The 21,499-nt window shown below is 40.1% G+C and overlaps 1 protein-coding gene across 1 annotated transcript; it reads left to right on the top strand.

Annotated features, from left to right (window-relative positions):
* Positions 1–13,190: 13,190 nt before the first annotated feature.
* Positions 13,191–16,442, top strand: LOC127836037 (uncharacterized). Its single transcript, XM_052362454.1, has one exon. The coding sequence runs from the start codon at positions 13,191–13,193 to the stop codon at positions 16,440–16,442; it is 3,252 nt and encodes a 1,083-aa protein (XP_052218414.1).
* The last annotated feature ends 5,057 nt before the right edge of the window (positions 16,443–21,499 follow it).

Consider the following 21,499-nt stretch of genomic DNA (forward strand, 5'->3'; position numbering starts at 1 on the left):
CTTTTCCACTTAGAAATACATGTATCATGATTTTCGAAAAAAAAATCATTTCAGTCCAGGTTTTCTTGTTAACCATGAACACTATTGGGAATAGTTGTTTACCATCATGGCCTTCACCTTTTATTGACAAGTTCTCTTTCTACTGACAAGCACTTCGAATAGTAGAGGGCGATGAGACAGTTCTTATTGCATAATTATTAATATGCAAGTAAGCTATAGAAAAACAGCTGTTTTTTTTTTGTTCCTCATGTTTAAATACTTCCTTACAAATAGTTTATTAATTTTTGTTCCTCGTGTTAAAATACTCCCTAATAATAAAAGATACGAACTCTTGATTTTTCTTTGCTTCTTTACTTCGACTGTTTGAGAATTGTCACAGCCAGGTTATTGTCTGCGTGTAAAAACTGGACATTTTCAAATATCTTCAAAACTATCAGAGGAAATAATCTGAATATAGACATAACATACTATGAGTGTGCTGTGTGTGTGTCCATAATGAGGTAAATACCACGGTACGATTGTGACATGCTATGAGTGTGTGAGGTGTGTGTCCATACTGAGGTAAATACCACGATACGACTGTGACATACTATGAGTGTGTCATGTGTGTCCATACTGAGGTATATACCACAGTACGATTGTGCCATACTATGAGTGTGTGTTGTGAGTGTCCATTCTGAGGTAAATACCACGGGACTATTGTGCCATACTATGCCATACTATGATTGTGCTGTGTGTGTCCATACTGAGGTTTAAACCACGGTACAATTGTGCCATTCTATGAGTGTGTGAGGTGTGTGTCCATACTGAGGTAAAAACCACAGTACGATTGTGCCATACTATGAGTGTGTGTGGTGAGTGTCCATTCTGAGGTAAATACCACGGGACGATTGTGCCATACTATGCCATACTATGAGTGTGCTGTGTGTGTCCATACTGAGGTATATACCACGGTACAATTGTGCCATACTATGAGTGTGTGAGGTGTGTGTCCATACTGAGGTAAAAATCACAATACGACTGTGACATACTATGAGTGTGTCGTGTGTGTCCATACTGAGGTATATACCACGGTACGATTATTTGCGTGAAAAAACTGGACATTTTTTAATATCTTCTATACTATCAGAGGTATTAATCTCTAAATATAAATATATTGAAACGACCGCCTGCTGGATCTTCATTAAACTTGGTCTGTAGCATTCTTATAAGATCCTTTCTCAAAGTTTTGATGGGGGCACGCACTTGGCCCTTAGTAGGGGCCATTACAGTTTAATATAGAAAAAACTTCAAATTCCTTTTTCTCATGAACGGCTTGTTGGATGTTCATCAAACTTTTCTTGTAGCATCATTATAATGTCATTCCTCACATTGGGACACTTTGAAGAAACAGCTGTTGTTGGTGTGTCCATACGGAGGTAAATACCACGGGACGATCGTGACATACTATGAGTGTGCGGTGTGTGTGTCCATACCGAGGTAAATACCACAGGACGATCTTGACATACTATGAGTGTGCTGTGTGTGTGTGTCCATACTGAGGTTAATACCACAGGACGATCGTGACATACTATGAGTGTGTGTGGTATGTGTCCATACCGAGGTAAATACCACAGGACGATCGTGACATGTTATGAATGTGTGTGGTGTGTGTCCATACCGAGGTAAATACCACAGGACGATCGTGACATACTATGAGTGTGTGTGGTGTGTGTCCAGACCGAGGTAAATACCACAGGACGATTGTGACATACTATGAGTGTGTCGTGTGTGTCCATACTAAGGTAAATACCACGGGACGATTGTGCCATACTATGAGTGTGTCGTGTGTGTCCATACTGAGGTATATACCACGGTACGATTGTGCCATACTGGTTTCTTAAATAAGTCTTTTACTGACAAACAAGGTGTTGTATATGATCCATGACCCATCCTATTTACAGACTTGTATTACATATCCGTATAGATCTACTCGAAAGCATAGACCTCGGTACGTTTGTACAAAACGTGTACCTCACCATGTTGGCAATACCGGTGTGTGTGTGTGTGTGTGTGTGTGTGTGTGTGTGTGTGTGTGTGTGTGTGTGTGTGTGTGTGTGTGTGTGTGTGTGTGTGTGTGTGTGTGTGTGTGTGTGTGTGTGTGTGTGTGTGTGTGTGTGTGTGTGTGTGTGTGTGTGTGTGTGTGTGTGTGTGTGTGTGTGTGTGTGTGTGTGTGTGTGTGTGTGTGTGTGTGTGTGTGTGTGTGTGTGTGTGTGTGTGTGTGTGTGTGTGTGTGTGTGTGTGTGTGTGTGTGTGTGTGTGTGTGTGTGTGTGTGTGTGTGTGTGTGTGTGGTGTGTGTGTGGGTGTGTGTGTGGGTGTGTGTGTGTGGGTGTGTGTGTGTGTGTGCGTGTGTGCGTGCGTGCGTGCGTGCGTGCGTGCGTGCGTGCGTGCGTGCGTGCGTGCGTGCGTGCGTGCGTGCGTGCGTGCGTGCGTGCGTGCGTGCGTGCGTGCGTGTGTGTGTGTGTGTGTGTGTGTGTGTGTGTGTGTGTGTGTGTGTGTGTGTGTGTGTGTGTGGAAGTGTGGAAGTGTGGAAGTGTGGAAGTGTGGAAGTGTGGAAGTGTGGAAGTGTGGAAGTGTAAACCCTACATTTGTAGCACTCAACACTCAACACTCACTCACGTATGTAGCACAACACTTTTATGTAGCACGCCAACTGCGTGCTACAATTGTTTTATGCTTTCTAGTGCTCAGAAAACTTTCAAAATACTAGAATATGTATACTTCGACATCGCCTCTGTCTGGCCTTAGGCCAATGCTACGAAGCATTGCACATATCGAACATATCGAAGCTTTATGAGTATGTTACTGTGCTACAAAAATGTGTGTGTCTTAACACACACAGACACGTATATGGCGTGTTATGAAGCGATTCTTAAAGTGTAAATAAACTGACTTTGTTTCTATTCGTTTGATGCCAGTTGATGTACTGAAAACTTACACAGATAGGAAAAAGAATAATCTTTTTGGCATTTACTTGTATTATTGTCATTGTGATACACAAAGAGCTACATTTGAATGTGTGTGTCCGTTTAAAACAAGCTACAAACGCGGTTCGACATACGTGTATACTGTCTACTCCATAGACCGGCTTAAGTACCACACTGGTTTCCCCACGTACTACCGCGGTAAGACTTATGGAAAAAGTTCAATGTAGATATATGAAACACAAACAGGACAAGATATGAAGGCAGAAAGCATTTCCTTCCAATACACAAAACCTCGAATTTTACTGCAGCAAGTAGCACCAGTGTGCAGGTGCTACATAGAACTAAATACTTGTAAACAAATTAGTATCAAAATAAAAAATCACCTTTAGTGGCCATAAGCAACATGCACACTTAACAATGACACCTACACTAGCACACACGGGAGATATCTGGTGTCGTTACTGCTTTGGCTAAATTTTTCAGAATTCGTCAGTTGCAAATCAATAATCAGGTTTTGCTACTTCGACATACTTCGTGTTTTTGGTGTTTACACTTAGATATTAAAATGCTTGAAATAGTAAATACTTATCGGACGAACAAAGCGCTGAAATTGCAGTGTCTGTCTATTTACCGAAAACACCATAAACAGCATAGAAGAAACACCGAACACGCAATTAACATTGTTTTAATGAATATGGCGATCGTCGTAATGTTGACAAAAGATTTAGACTGTCAAAACAAAATCGATTACATTGTAATAAGAATTTCATAGACATGAGATATGGTTTTTGACAATAAGCCAGTCAACGTTTTCGACTGTAGTGAGTTCCGAAAACGATCGATGGCGTACTTTGTGTTCCCGAGCGTCTCTTCGTTATCACCGCTACCACATGAGAATGGTACAGTAACAATTCGCGGTAATTTAAGAACGCGGTTGGAACCTCAGCGCCTTGTTCGACGGATATAAACTTGTTTCTTAAATTAATGTAATCTTATACAAGCATACACGGTAAGAAATAAAACGCATTTGAAATGTTATCAACGGCGTATTACTATACTCGGATAATAGGTTTCGCAATTGTTACTTCTTAAGAGTTCACTGTTATATTGTTAAAAAATATTACTTTTCAAAATGATAAACATTCGCGTGCGGTAATGGATGGCGTAACGACATATTGCATTAATTTTTTAAGCGGTCTTCAGAGTCAATACAATAACACTTCGATACACGAACTTAAATAACCATATGTAAATGAGCTTGACAAGTGGGCATTGTCGTACAAAATGCGTAAGTTTAATGAAAGTTATAGTCTCATGTGAATTAATGTCCAATCGCATGAATACCGTAATAAATATAAGAGTCGTAAAAATTTAAAAGTCTCGCGAACGCTACATTTGTAATTGTTAAGGTTCAACAAAATAAAAATGCTTAAATTTGATGTTTAAACTCACTTTCAAGTCTTCATTGCATCACAATTGTTTAATATTCGCACGGAATGGATGTGACGCATTCTCAACATTGTTTAGAAACGTTTTTTGTAAGCCGCTGAATATTCAAATACATTTTATAAACTATAAACGAAGCTCATTTTAAGTTGTCAGTGTTCGAAATCGATCGATAGAAATTCAATTTTGAACACGTTATACAATCAATAAAATTATTTGAAATAAATAAAGCGCATTAATTATATATAACATAAGATGGTGTATTATATTTCAACATGGTGTTTGAGATAAACGACTGCATTAGTCAAGCAGTAACTGTGCCTGCAGATTTTAATCAAATGCAGCAGCCGCGATTGGCATACACAAGAAGTGCGAATCAATGTTACAAAACCTGATATATTTCTTTAAATTTAAGTGCGCTTTTGCTTTGTGGTCTGTTCTATGCTCGTTGAAGATTACCGCATACTGTGTAAATAGTTCTTGACTGCTGTTTAATGTTTTAAGATTCGTTCTAAATGGTTGTTTGGTTCTACCAACCCGACCGACTTTTGTTCTTGTTTGTTACCCTGAACTTGTTTCTAGTTATCCAGGTTGAGTTTCCGGTCGAGCTACGTTGCATTCGATTATATTTGTCGCGTTCTGAGAAAACTGGGCATAATGCATGTGCGTACAGTGCCGTTACAGATTAGCATGTGCAGACACATATTTACATCATTTTGTTTTTATACGAAACTCTTTATAACTTATGCCACACTATTGTCCATTAGCAAACAGGTCACTGTATCGTATCACTGGTAGTCTTTACCATATATCACATGAAACCGCAACGTACAAGTGAGGTGCTTTACGTTGGCGGTTCGAGCGCGTATGGGTACGCTTCCATCGTCATAAATGTCACGTGCGTCTGACCGTCGTTGTGGTATAACGTACCTCGGAGCTTTTTGCTCTTTATGTTGATGCTGTTCCGTTATTCCTAACGGCAGCAACATTTTTCTGTGGACACAACGTATACGTTTAGAACTTGGTTGGTCTTTCTTGACGTCATACACGGGAATTTCAGTGTTCGGCTGGTCGATTACCACATATGGCACATCTTCCCACTTGTCTGCGATTTTCTGCTTCCCGCGTTGAGTCACATTTCTTACTAAAACCAAATTACCTGGTACGATTTTAGCGGCTCTAGCTTTTGCGTCATAGACCATAGGCCCCACGTTGGGCGCCATTGTTGCCGGCCTAGCTACGCGCAATTTGCGTAGTTTGGGTTCGACGACAAACTATCGAATCAATCGATGTTTAAAGTTTTAATATATCGATAAAGGTATCTGCAGGAATATAAAATGTCCTACACAAATAATATAATGTATCAATCAAAATAGAATGGCTGCAGTCCAGGTACATGTTAGTATACTTATAAGTACCCGGGGTACATGTAAGTAGTACCCGAGCCGACAATGACCAATCGAGCATTGAGCACTACTAAGTACTACTACTATTGCATACACATGTATAAATTTGTATCAATGCCGTATTTATGGAAATAAAATATTATTAAAGTAAGGCGAATGAACGTCATACGTTCTTTTTCTAAACGGCGTGAAAATGATCCAAAAAACGGCATCGACGTTCTTTTTGAGCATGAGTTTCGATAATATAGATGTCATTTTAAAGAAAATTGACAAAAAATGTGAATAAATTGATTTTAAAAAAAGCCGACAACGACCGATATAGCGGTAAATTTCCCGGGTACGTTATATTTTATTTACCGTACCCGGGGTACATGTAAGTATACTTATGAGTACCAGGGGTACATGCAAGTCGTACCCGAGCCGACAATGACCAATCGAGCATTGAGCACTACTAAGTACTACTACTATTGCATACACATGTATAAATTTGTATCAATGCCGTATTTATGGAAATAAAATATTACTAAAGTTAGGCGAATGAACGTCATACTGTTGTGTTTTTAATCCGGTTAGCTTTCGGTTCGGGGACATTACTGGTAGTCTACACAGAAATATATAATAAAGAGTGACTTACAACAATTATACGTTTCCTGGCTTCTTTAATGATAAAAGCAGTTCCACACGTCCACTCGCATCAACGTCTCGTCTAGGAAGGGTCGTCTGGCTGCACTCTCACATACAAGAGAATCACGGACCCGCTTCTAGAGGAGCTCGGTCAACATCCACTAACATCCAAGCGTAGTCCAATAGAAGTTAGTTCCTTTGCACATAGACGACTCGTGCCCGTCACTACACTCCTCCCACTTTTCTCCTCTTGGGCCGCCGCCCCCCATGGTAATCGTACGGTCGCACCCAAGGCAGAAGAGACAGAGACTCAAATGGGACCATGATTTCCCCCTTCCCGCAGGCACAGGAGTGCCTTTGCCCAACGGGGTATATACAGGCCGCTGCATTCTAGCGGTTAGTGACCAATATGTTTCTTGCATATTAAAAATTCCATCACATTAGTTAATAAAAAAAACATTCTTGTCGGCTATCGTCCGACAATTACTTGATCAAGAAAAAACATTCTTGTTGGCTTCCGTCCAACAAGTACAGTCACTTATGTATTAGAATGTGGAGATCACACTGAGAAATAATGTATTTTACAAAAATAAAAACAAAATAAAAGTGTACATGCACCGGGTAACATCTCCGGTCATTCAAAAAATCAAAGTGAAGCTACCAGACAGTTGCCGTCAAGCACGGTCACATAAAAATTTAAAAAGACAAGCAAATATTGTTTAAAAGAAAAACTCCGGGAAATACCACTTCCGGCCCTTTTATAAAAAAAACAGTGTGGAGTGTGACAGTGGTCGTCAAGCACAGTCACCTATAAAAAACAAACTCATGCGACAAACTTCTAGGACATTGGTTTAGCATATTGTTGGTAAAAAAGAAGTTCATTTATAGAAGTTACTGAAATAAATGACATGATACAGAAATGACGAAGTGATTAAAGTAAGATCGATTCACGAATCTTAACATGGAAGGATAAAAGATGACGGAATTGCCAAGACTAGTATATTGCAGGGAAAACCAAAGTATTTGTGTACAAATTTCCCGAATTTTCGCGGACCACAACAATAGTTACTACATCCGGTGGTGCGGTGTAACAGTGGCCGCTAGGCACTGTCACATACGACCACAAGGAAACATCCGTGAATGTACGAGAACATCTCAAAAAGAAGGAAGAGCTGTACCGGAACAAATCGGGGCAGATGTGCTTCGACATGAAATTCATGGCATAGCACATTGGCACTAAGACTTCCACGAAAACATTTCCAAGAGAAGGAAGAGCTGTTTTTCTGCACTCGAACATTCACGAGAATCACGGATCCACTTCTCGGTGAAATAGTTTTTTGTTTAATTTTAGTTGTCTTTCCCTCCAGATGTCAATGAAGTGATTTTTCTGCAAAATGTACTTAATCTGTATTCAGTGTCCGACCAATTTCTTATTTTCAGGTAGCCCACTGGGCTACCAATAAAAAATATTTGGTAGCCCATAAAATTTTCCTACAAAATGATAAGGGGCAGGTTTTCATCTTTATTTTATTTCTTCATTTACATATACATAATATGTATACATACATATGCATAAAACAGCAAGTAGTCTGATGTACACAGTCAATATCGTAAATTAATGTTACAGTACAGGCATCGTGTACTTAAATGTAAATGTACCAAAGAAAATCATATACTACATGTAGATATTACATGTATGTGCACATGTATGTGTACTTATATTCGGACAGCACGTTAAGTCGTAAACGTAAATAAAGCGTTTAGATGATCAATACGATTGACTCGTATGGTGTTAATCAATGCAATTGCCCTTTTTAACAACAAATACCGAGTTTCAAGAAATCAAGAGTATTAAATCATTTATTTACTTGTGTCCGACTTTAAGTACTGTCCGAATTTACGTATTGCATCCGTATGTTACGACACTTGTGTGCAGTCAGTACAATAATTGTTTCAATAATGAAGGAACTGATACAGCGTAACGGTAACGATACAGCGTGTTTACATGATGTTTTATTTAGAGAAAATGTCAATGCCAAATAATTCGCGAGATACCCCGATACTTTAGTTGAAATTCACAACGAAACTTTTAATGGAAATTAAATGATCTCAATGTTGTACCCGCTACGAAATTTTTATTTACAAATAAATACACCCATGCCAATTTTCGCGCGCTTTTTATCAGGACAAAGAAATTCATTTCTTAAATGTATAATTTTGTAACCTAAAATAGCTGTACACAACGCGTGCAAACCGTGGCAGGTTATTTACGCATGTTGCAATACAACGGTCCTGATTGGGAGCTTATTTCATCATATTTTTAAATAGAAACATATGCCGAAATTCATTTGACACTTTAGAAAATTTCAAACGTTTGTGTTTATGACTCTGATCGTCTATATTACCCACCCATTATTTGGTTTAAAAAATATAAATCGGGCATATATGAATATGGGATTATTGATTAACAGTCGATTAATCCAATTATTAATTGACAATGCAAACTAATTAGCAGGTGTTAACCGCGTTCACAAAGTTGTCATTAATATTCATTTTCGGTTTCGTTACCGTTTTGAAGAATCCGCTATTGTTTTGATTTATTTAATGTTTGGCGTCCTTGGATATTTAACGACATCAAAAACGATGTCGCTATTACTCATTGTTGCGGTTAACAAAGAATTCCAAACTGCGAAATGATGTTGCATCATGTGCGCCAACTATCCAACCGGCTCTCATTATATTATTAGCAGACGACAAATGTTGATTCTGATTGGATGATTAAAATACACTGTTACTGTTTAAGACATTACCGCAAGTGATCGGTGACTGATTAGATAATTGATTGCACTTTTTTATCGGATTATAAGCAATACACAGTGTACTAACACATGGTCAGCGGGTTTATTTTACGTATGTCTGTCGATAAACCGGGCTACCGCTCTTATAGATTTATAGTAGCCCGGCAGGCGTCAGCTGGAAAATTTCAGTAGCCCGATGAAAAATTTCGGTAGCCCCCGGGCTCCGGGCAATGGATTTGTCGGACACTGTCTGTATACATGTAAAGTAATTATAGGTATTACACTTGGACAAGAATAAGATTATTTTTATTCTTATACTTTTAACCCTTTTGACAGGGTTGATAGTGATCGTCATGCACAATAACACCCTACCACAAGGAAAAAACCAGACTTAATAAGAACATTCAAAAAAACATCGTTGAATGTGCGAGAACACTTTCACGGGAAACCACATCCGGCGGTGCGGGCTGATAGTGATCGTCAGGCACCATCACAACCTACCACAAAGAAAAAAAACAACTCATCTGCCACAGCATGAATCTTCCCTTGGCCTTTTAATGGAAAAAAACCCACTTCACGGGAAATAAACACATCCGTGAATGTGCAAAGCACTTTAAAGCGCTGTCATATAATGGAAATTACATGAAGTTTAATGCGGACGGCACCAGCTAATCTGGGACGACGCCTTACGCTCATGCATTAAAACCCCTTTTCGCAGAGCACTGCTCAGATTAATTTCAATTTCGTAATTCCGACAATATTGCGATAAAAACCCGAGTTAACAATAAGACAATAGGACATATACCTATTCAAAACAATTAAATTAATTTACTCAAAATGTTTAAGAGAACTATTACTTTTATACTCCGCGTACACCGTAATACATGTACATTATCAACACCGCGAATAGGATAGAGTTTTTCAGTAAAGAAACATCAGAGTAGTAAAGAGGATCACAAATATTTTTAATTGTCTTCCAATAGTAGGCTATGTAGCCTATGCTAGACGTCTGATGCGCTACAAGCCGTCTAGACGTGAATTTACATTGTCTGCATTCGAGGTCGCGTGATCAGTGGTGCGGATTTAAGTGCACCAGATGACCTGATGACCTGAATGTTTACAATGTCTGCGTCGCTGATAAAAATGTAAACAATGTGCCAAGAAATTGGGGTTTAACGTCATATAGTTCAATGAACAAGATAAAGTGGTTTGTGACCCAAATTGTTCAGCTCTTGAAACAGACATAACTCAATGGATTATTATTATTATATTTATTTATTGCTTATTAATGGACAAACAATATGTTATTGTTGCACTGAATTAAATTGATTGATTGACGCACGAAAATGTCAAGAGACACTATTGATTGACGTATTTTGTTTTGTTTGTTTTGCACTTATTAATTAAAATGTCGCGTAAGCCGTAAAAAATTGCTTACCGGGTATACAATTAATTCGTCGGCCGGGAAATTCGAGTAATATTTCAATTGAAAATAGTTTACTCGTTTTTCGGGGCCAGGGAACAGAGAAAAGCCTGAACAGCCAGGACGAAAAAACCGGGAAGGTGAAGTTCTAGAAGCGTTTATGAAGACAAAGTTTGGAAATGGCCTTGAAAAACAGCAGTGATGAATTTAGAGCGAAAGACGACGCATTTATAAATGTCTGCAAACAGCGATACCACAGAAGGGAAAATGAACTTGGCAGTATCGCAGTCTTGGTGGTAAAAAAGCTGACATTTGCAACCTACAACAAAGGGTTGATGTGATGGTGAATACCTGCCCTGGCAGTCTCGACCTCACCATGTTGGCGACATCCAAGACTCTGCTAGCTCGATGTTGTTTATGTGAGTATTATATTTAATGTCGTTGCTAGTGATTGCTGTAGTTGTAGAGGAACCTCACGGAAAGCTAATCGTGAAAACCCTACAGAAAAGAAGTCGATGTTTATCAATAATGAAGTCAGATCGAATCACGAATCAAAGACGAACTTATGTGAACCATGTTTGTATAACACAAGGGAAAGGCCCATAACCGGCTCTCCACACTCAAATTTAACAAATTAACTGCGCAAGCAATGTGAGACATTTGTCGATGTGCACATTGAATCACAATTTAACAAATTAACAAAGGTCTTTAAGATACAGTTAGATACTTTGAGGAGGAATACATTGAGCAGGAGCCTCCATGTAGCTTCGGCACAATTCCAACACCGGAGAGGAACTCCAGTTGGGGCGAGTGTCTGGATTTCGTTGGTTATACAACTTGAAAAAGGAAACATTAGAAATAATTAATTGTTCTTAAATCGGTTATCGACACAATCCACGAAAATTAATGTCACACGAGTAATAATGATTTTGCAGCAAGAGCTTAGCTAGCTCATTAATGCGCCCGTTGCACTGAAGGAAAAGCCCATTTCTTTTGCTGGAAAAAGCTGCAGTTTGTAGTTTTTTGCTCAGATGGCAGAGGGTTAGTGGAGGTCCTTCACAAGGAAGAACAGAGGCTGTTCTGCGTTCTCTTCGTCCGACCATTGATTCAGTTTGGAATACCGCTCAAACTCAAGGCGCGGAAATAGCTCAGTCGGTTAAATAGCAGGGTTTGGAGACAGAGACTGTTTTTGTGCTCTGAACGTCAACCTGCGAAACAGGAAGATGTCAGTCTCCGTGGAATAAAGCCATATCATCTGTAATAAATATAAACAAAGAAGCTGTTTCGTTCTGAAACTAGAGGGCGAACTCTATGTCAACAACTTCTCCCGAAAAGGAAAAACCAAAGGCTGTAGTCCTTCTGAAACTAGAGGAAGAGTTCTATGTATTATATAATAACCTAACCTTTATTATCTAAATAGTTAATGATGAATACTTAATATATAATAGTTTTATTTATTATTTTTATTTTAACTGGGGTTACTTACATGTTTTGGCATACAGAATTACATTATTGTTTACATTATTTTTACATAACATTATTCTCAGCAATGACACTTTAACAGAGACAGAGTTCTACAGTGAGGGTTGTTTTGTGACCAGTGTGTAAATCTGCACAGTCTGCTGTTTACAAAGCACATCACCTATAACAAAAAGGGATACGTTCAAGTGGCCGGTGTCGTAGGCGACGGAAGAATTTCTATTTATTTGTGATAGTCAACACTGCTGGGACAGGAGGGATACTTATGGCCGGAGGGTTATTAGTGGCTAAGGGGTTATTTGTGGCCTGATAAGACACAACAGGGGAATTGCTTGGAACCACGGGGTCCGGCTGCAACAACAGACGCCCGGGGAACAAAGGCCCGGCAAACTGGGGAAGTAATCGTTAATTTGGAGATAGCCTCAACAACTCCAACCTGGGAGGGACGATAGCCGGTCCCCAATGTGAGGAACATAAAGGAAAGATAATTAATCCATGTATTATTGACAGGAGGCGCATATTTACTTTTCCTGCCCAGAAAAATGACTAAATAACTTAGGTAAATAACAGGCCACCGAGACCTGGCAGATGAGGAAGTGTAGCGGAAGCTTACTATCTCCTGGCCGGAAATTGATCACTTCCGGTCGGCACACCATAGGAGGACGTAGTGGGACAGTGCCGAAACGTCCGATGAATATGGACCCACCTGATGAAGGAGATAGTAGCAGCATCACGGCTGTATCTGACAACTATATCTTCTGGATATCCAGTGACTGTTGGGAAAGACCAGCTGACAACTGTGAATAGTACAGTGACACCATGGAGAGACAGGTGGCAGCTAGGAAAGACTGGCATAGGGGTAAACTGTCCCAGCAAGTCAGTTTACGTTCTTCGTAAGAAGAAACCCGAGCAAGCTACAGAAAGACAACACAAAAAATACCCCCAAGGTCGTACGAGAGTGGGGGAGGATGATCGACCTACAAGCCAACAGGTAACGAACACGCCCGATCAACCGACAACGAATCAGAACACGGACTGGGCAAGAACATGTATTGTGGGAAGGTGTGTAAGAATAAGGTGGGACTGAAGATTCATCGCACAAAGATGGGATGCGCACCAATCCTAAATCTGTTGCAACGCGCAAGGCAACTTGGTGAGACGGAGGAGGAGCTGGATCAGGATGAACACCACAGTGTCCAGAGCCTCCACGCATCAGAAGAGGGTGAGGTAACCATTGATAACGCAGAGAGGACTGAAGATCGAGCTGCGGTAGAATCTACAGAGCGGCGGAAGAAAGTGATGTGGCCCGCAAGTACAGAGAGAGCGAAGTGGAAGGCGTTTGAAGAGGAGCTGGAACTGGTGATGGAGAACGTTCTGAAAGGCAAAGTAGAGAGCAAGCTGCATGTCATGTCTGAGCTGATCTACACATTTGGAAAAGAGCGATTCGGAACAGCTAAAGAGAAAGTCGGACAACTCAAGGTTGGCGGGAATAGAAGACTGCAGAAGACTTCCAACCTAAGGGGAGAACTCAGACGCTTGAACAGCAGATACAGACAAGCAGAGGATGAGGAGAAACAAGGTCTGGCAGAACTGAGAGATGATGTACGGAAGGAGATCCAGTGTTTACGGAGAGCAGAGAATCTGCGCCGGAAGAGACACGGGAGAAGGCGAAAGAGAGCTCAGTTTACTAGCAATCCATTTCAGTTTGTGAAGCGTTTGCTCGGAGAAAAGAAGACAGGCGAACTTCAATGCACAAAAGAGGAGGCAAACAAGTACATCAAAGATATGTACAGTGACAGCGACCGTCACAAGGAACTGGGCGAGTGCGACAAGTTGCTCACGCCAGATGATCCTGAACATGACTTTGATAGCGCAGAACCTAGGTTGCAAGAAGTCAAGGACATTGTAAGGAAGGCCAGAGCGTCTTCAGCACCAGGACCCAATGGAGTACCGTACAGGGTATACAAGAACTGCCCCAAGATCTTGCTACGGTTGTGGAAGCTTATAAAGGTTGTTTGGAGGAAAGGAGAGCTTTGCAGAGAATGGCTGAAGGCAGAGGGATGTTTTATTCCTAAAGAAGAGGATTCGTCAACCCTTGGTCAATTCAGGACTATCTCTTTGCTGAACGTGGAAGGGAAGATACTCCTCGCTGTCCTTTCAAAAAGAATGACCTCTTATTTGCTTCAGAACAAGTACATAGATACAGCTGTGCAGAAAGGAGGAGTACCCGGTGTATCTGGGTGCATCGAGCATACCAGTGTCATCACCCAAATCATCAAGGAAGCACGCGAGAACAAAGGAGACATCGCAGTGATCTGGCTTGACCTAGCAAATGCATATGGTTCTGTTCCGCATCAGATGATACAAAAGACTCTACAATTGTATCATGTACCCGTTCGATTTCGGCAGATGTTGCGGCACTATTTCGACGGCTTCATCATGAGATTTTCAACAAGGGCAATAACCACTGACTGGCAGAGACTTGAAGTAGGCATCGTTACCGGGTGCACAATTTCAGTGGTGCTGTTCGCAGCAGCCATGAATCTGATAGTGAAGTCAGCGGAGAAGCCATCAAGAGGACCCAAAATGACTTCGGGGTGTATCCAACCACCAACGAGGGCATTTATGGACGATATGACTATTACAGCAAAGTCGTACGTCGAGGGAAGGTGGATGCTGCACGACATTGGCGAACTTATCGAGTGGGCCAGAATGAAGTTCAAACCCCAGAAATCAAGGAGCATGGTTTTGAGGAAAGGAAAGATTCAAGAGAGTGCAAGATATAGAATCAAAGATCAGCTCATCCCTACTGTTAAGGAGCAACCAGTGAAGTGCCTCGGGAAGTGGTTTCGAGACTCACTCAATGATAAACAGAGTATCAAAGACACGGTAGTGCAAATGGAGAACTGGTTGAAAGATGTGGACAAGTGTGGTCTGCCAGGAAAATTCAAGGCCTGGATTTACCAACATGGCATCCTACCACGCCTATTGTGGCCGCTGCTGGTGTACAGTGTACCGTCATCAACAGTGGAAGCAATGGAAAGGACAATAAATTCATTCCTCAGGAGGTGGATGGGGGTGCCAAAGAGTTTCACCAGCCTCGGTTTGTACTGCACAGGCAGCAAGCTGCAGATACCTCTCAGTTCACTGACGGAGGAATACAAGGTCACAAAGGCTCGGAAAGTCATTATGCTACGAGACAGTAGAGATGAGAAGGTTAGAGAAGCAGGAGTGCAGGTCAACACCGGGAGAAAGTGGAGGGCCGACAAGGCAGTCGAAGAGGCTGAGGCTCGTCTTCGGCACAGCGACATTGTCGGTAATGTTGCACACGGGCGACTAGGCTTCGGATGCGTCACCCGTTCGCAGTGGAGCAAAGCCAGTGCAAAAGACCGACGCACCCAAGTGCAGGAAGAGATTCGCCGAATGGAGGAAGAATCCAGGCTCACCAGAGCTGTTACCCTACGGAAACAGGGAAAATGGCTGAACTGGGAGGGAGTACCCCAGAGAAAGCTTACATGGAATGCGATCTGGACCATGGAAAGCGACAGACTTAGTTTCTTGCTCAAGTCTGTCTACGACGTGCTGCCAAGTCCAACAAACCTAGTGACTTGGGGTCTTGCCGAAAAGCCAGATTGCAAGCTCTGTGGAAGACCAGCGAATCTGGAGCATGTCCTGAGCTCATGCAGGACAGCCCTGTCTGATGGTCGATACAGATGGCGTCAGGACAGGGTTCTTGCTTCAATCGCCGATCATCTAGATCAAGCACGAAAAGAGCAGAAGATGACCAACAAAGGCCCCTCATTCATTTCCTTTGTCAGAGCCGGAGAAGAAGGGGCAAAGGCCAAACGCGCATGTGGGATTCTTGGAACGGCAACAGATTGGAGAATGGAAGCAGACTTGAAGAAACAGCTCAAGTTTCCACAGGAGATCACCGTGACAAACCAGAGACCCGACATAGTACTGTGGTCAGCTGCATCAAAACAGGTTGTGATGGTGGAGCTCACAGTACCATGGGAGGAGCGGATTGAAGAGAGCTTCGAACGGAAGCGCGAAAAGTACCAGGCCCTCACAGATACCTGCACAGAGAAAGGCTGGAAGGCATGGTGTTTTCCAGTGGAGGTGGGCTGCAGAGGTTTCCCAGCACAATCACTGTGGCGCACTTTCAGCAGACTGGGGGTTACAGGACAGGTCCGGAAACGGGCCATATCGGTTGTTGCACGTGAAACAGAGTCTGCTTCCTTGTGGCTATGGCGGAAGAGAGAGGAGAAGTGGATAGGGGGACACAGGGCTGTCGACTAGGGACTGGCCACCGAGACCTGGCAGATGAGGAAGTGTAGCGGAAGCTTACTATCTCCTGGCCGGAAATCGATCACTTCCGGTCGGCACACCATAGGAGGACGTAGTGGGACAGTGCCGAAACGTCCGATGAATATGGACCCACCTGATGAAGGAGATAGTAGCAGCATCACGGCTGTATCTGACAACTATGGTATACATACATTATTAAATAATTATTTATTTATGGACTTTTGTTTTCCTCCATTTACTTTTTGATATACTATTAATATGTCGTGTTATATGTATACTTTTAAATTGTATGAGTCTCTATCTTTGTGTGAGTCTTTATATTTGTATGAATCTTAACATTTGTATGATTTGGCAGAAATGGGTATTTCCCAGAGGAATTAGATATATGTATAGACCAGTTCACGCGTGACGTCACGCGCACCTGCGTGTTTACATCCGGGCTATATTGGTAGTCAAAAGAAAGATACAATCAATGGGGAGAAATAGAGCGTGATCGATTAAATTTAAACGATTATATTTAGATTTTATTTTTCAACATGCCAACAAGTTGTTCTACGTTACTGAAACAACTAAGATTGAACACAATGAATAAATAGATCAAATCCAAATAAAAAACTTTTACACATTAACCATAATGGTATTTGTCTGGGCAGGGACCTTTACCCTGGTCCGGGAAAACTAACATGTTGACACATTAAATAAACATTTAATTAAATTAAATGCAATAGTTTTAATTTGATTGTTTGCATCAATCTTAAAATCGTTTAAGCCTTTGTATTCCGGTGTTTAATTGCCCCTTTGTTCTGCCTAATCCGATTATCTCGTTTTGATCAGATATTGTCCAGACCTAACTAACAACATGGTGTCATAAATCACACTAGGTGGCAGATGACAGTCTGGTCATTAAACGCAATTGATGATGCCACCATGTCTTCATTCTGGTAGTATTAAGTAACTAGGCATTTGGTTGAATAAATTTACCACCGACATACTTAACAGTTGCTTAAATTAGATATGTTACATAATTATTGTACAAATTTGAAGTCTATAGATAATCGGAAATTGAACACGGTAAAGATACAAGCCCGTTTTATTTATAAAAAAATAAAGTATTTATGAATTATAAAATGTAAATAAAAAATATTTAACGTATTTAGCGGGCATCGGTTAATTATAAATACGTCATTCCGTATGAAGATGTAATGTTACGGCAATGCACGAAATACATCATAAAAACAAGAAATTACGTTTGACATCAATGGGGGTAAATAATAATGAAACAATGTGTATATATTATATTATATATGTATATATATTATGTTGTGTGTGTGTGTGTGTGTTTGTGCGTGTGTGTTAAATGTTAGATAGTTGTCACTCATACTCGATCACTAGTAACGAGTTTACAAAATACATGAATACACAGTTCAATTTACATCATGTGAGGTTGTGTTTTTCAGTTGAATGTTAATATTCCTCAAGTCATTCTCTGAACAACACCCATCCAAATTAAAATTACATGTAAATACCGTCATGAACTTCGTTTTTAATAGGGCTTTGTAGTACGTTTATTTTCAATGAAACACTGACACATTCTAGCTATCACTAATTTTTTATTATTCTAGTTTACGCATGCAATGATAATTATAATTTTATAATTAGATGTATCATTATTTTTATTGAAGCTTTTCTGCAAATAATTATACGGCTAATGCATAGAGCTCTTTGTTGCGTCGAATTTTCTGTCGTTCAGTCTTCAGACAATCTTAATTACTTTTATGCTAATGACGCGTTCTTTTAAAATGCAAATAAATGTGTTAATGCATTCTTTTGGCACTAAACATGATATTTTTAAAATATTATTTAGGTGTTGTTTTTTTAGTTTCTTTTTGATTTATTGACTAAACAAGTCTCGTTATCCATATGCTTTGCGTTAGCTGCAAGCAATGCTTTTGACTACCAGTGCATTGCGCATGCGCGAAAATCGGGAATCAAAACAATAACAATGAACTGGCCTATATACTGTACGACAATATGAATGTTTACAATTGGTAAAATTGCGCAAATTCTGCAATAACAATACTTCCACCCTCACTGCCAAATTTTTAGGCGGTACAGATTCTGGAAGTTAGACAATGTCTGTTAGCACATGCTTTGTGCATAATTTTTAATTGTATGAGTCTTTATATTACATTATTAAGAAAATGATCAAAATAACAGCGAATCCGATGCTTTAAGTGTGTTTTGTAACCCACAAACAAAGTGATTTATAGCCATTTCCAGAACACAGGTGGAAGTAACGTACCCAGGATAGTATTTTTCATATATATATTTTTTAGGAGCCCAATATATTCAAATTAATGTATAAAATCATGTTTAATGAGAAAAAATTGACAAAGAGCCATGAAAAAAAATCCCCACCCTCTGATATTGGAATTATAACAAGGTCATTAACTAGACTTTATTATAGACCTGTCTTCGCGGGCCGCAAACATGTCAAAAATAGCTTTAATCCAAAGCATCCCTTGATCCTACTATGGGCAATTGGACAACCTTTCAAGAAAAGTTAACTTCAAAAATATCTGTCCAGCCGTTAACTCACAGTCGGTCGAAAACCGAGCAATATTTCGAGTCCGTTTGTCAACACGAATAAATCTTCTACAGATTTTCAAACAATATTTTTTAGTTTTTGCCCCTTAATCGATAGCTCCCGTCCTATTCCTTTGAAACAACGAAGCGTGTCAAATAATGCATGCATATGCAACCACTTACCCCTAAAAACTTATTCCAATACAATCAGAATGAAAAGTAATTTCCATTTATTCACATTTATTAAAACATCGTTGTTGTTGTTGATTGCATATTTATGTGCCTGGCTCTGTCAGTGTAATTCACTGCTAAGCCGGGTTCAAGAGCGATGGCTTCTTTCGTTTTCAAGTAAATCAAATTTAGAGTTAAAACAGTTGTTGCAAAGAAAATATAACATTTTGGAATTAGTTTTTAGGGGTAAGTGGTTGCATATGCATGCATTATTTGACACGCTTCGTTGTTTCAAAGGAATAGGACGCGAGCTATCGATTAAGAGGCAAAAACTCAAAAATATTGTTTGAAAGTCTGTAGAAGATTTATTCGGGTTGAAAAACGGACTCGAAATATTGCTCGTTTTTTGACCGACTGTGAGTTAACGGCTGGACAGATATTTTTGAAGTTAACTTTTTTTGAAAGGTTGTCCAATTGCCCATAGGAGGATCAATGGATGCTTTTGATTAAAGCTACTTTTGACATTTTTGCGGCCAGCGAAGACAGGTCTATGATAAATTCTAGTTAATGACCTTGTTATGATTCCAATATCAGAGGGTCGGGATTTTTTTTTTCATGGCTCTTTGTCATTTTTTTCTCATTAAACATGATTTTATATATTTATTTGAATATATTGGGCTCCAAAAAAAAAAATACTATCCAGGGTACGTTACTTCCACCTGTGTTCCAGAATGGCCGCTAAAAGAAATGTGGAGTTGGGCTTTGTCGAAGAAAAAGAGATATTCCTTCTGAAAAGTAGATTCTTTCCGAGCAAAGTATGCGGTTTGCCCTCATGGCTGTCATTGAATCTACTTCCAAGCGCAGTGGAGCTGACATGTCGTGTTTGTTCGAAACCAACCGTGTTTCTTCTACAGTACAGGTCTACGCACCAGATTCTTCAAAAAGTTTCGCTTTCCATTGGTCAGTTTTCATTTGTATTTGCTGCAATCATAACTGTTGCAAATCGAATTACGCAGACAATTTGATTGTGTTCAGGTCTCAGCTGCCAAAAGTAAACGATTTTTTTAGTTGCCAGCCTCCTGCAGAGTTTCCCATCGAAAATGAGATAGATGCCTCTAAAGGTCCTCGGATGTTTCGCCCCCAAGACGTTTCCGCCCTGGTCGTTTCGCACCTGGTCGTTTCGCCCCCATATTAGGTGCGAAACGACCAGGGACTAGGTGTTGAGTAGTTTAATTGGTGACCATTATATAATCATCAAAGAAAGTACCCTGAATCAATAATGTAAGTATATTAGTGGAACACTAGGTGTTGAGTAGTTAAATTGGTGACCATTATATTCAATAATGTAAGTAAATCACGCATTTATCCGACAAAGGGTAGGTGATAAAAGCAATTAGCCACCATAAGTATATATATTAATGTAAAATGAATGCAGTATTTTTTTAATTGACTTGATAATCACAATCCAATCAATTTGATTTGAGTATCTTTTATAAGCGGGTTATATAGATATAGATATATATATATGAGGCAATTGACCGTAAATTTAAATAGCATGAGTCTTAAATTAACGATGCATTTCATTCCCTCATTATGTAATTGTGATAAAACAGGTGTTAGTTATGGTAGCTATAGCGCTTACCATTTGTAGAAAACGAAATGTGAAAACATTTGGAGATCTGTATTAAAAGAATAACAGTGCTGCTATATATTGTAATGTAAATAATTACGACTCATTCAGTTTATAAATGTGCTTTGCTGTAATTATCCCCACGCTTTTTGAAAAAAAGGTGGGGATATTGTGGTGATCTCCGCCGTCCGTCCGTCCGTCTGTCCGTCCGTCTGTCCGTCCGTCCTGGCCACTATCTCCTCCTACACTAAAAGCACTAGAACCTTGAAATTTACACACATGGTAGCTATGAGCATATGTGCGACGGTGCACTATTTGGAATTTTGATCTGACCCCTGGGTCAAAAGTTATAGGGGTTGGGGTGGGGCCGCGTCAGAAATTATCACTCATTTTTTTAGGTTATTTTACATTTACTTCTTTATTTCTACACCGATTCACTTCAAATTGATACTGGACCTCACCTATGACAATACGGTCAATCTCAACCATGCATGGCCCCATTCCCAACCCTGGGGCGCCCCGCCCACATAGGCCACACCCACCAAAAATTTCCATTTACTATAATTTTTTCATTTCTACACGGATTCACTTCAAATTGATACTGAACTTTTGTTATGACATTAGGGTCAATCTCAACTATGCATGGCCCCAATCCCAACCC

This window comes from Dreissena polymorpha, chromosome 6 (genome assembly GCF_020536995.1).
Source record: "Dreissena polymorpha isolate Duluth1 chromosome 6, UMN_Dpol_1.0, whole genome shotgun sequence".
NCBI lineage: Eukaryota > Metazoa > Mollusca > Bivalvia > Myida > Dreissenidae > Dreissena > Dreissena polymorpha.

Excerpts from the sequence above, each read along its gene's own strand:
- LOC127836037 (XM_052362454.1), top strand. The coding sequence starts at position 13,191 with ATGTATTGTGGGAAGGTGTGTAAGAATAAGGTGGGACTGAAGATTCAT.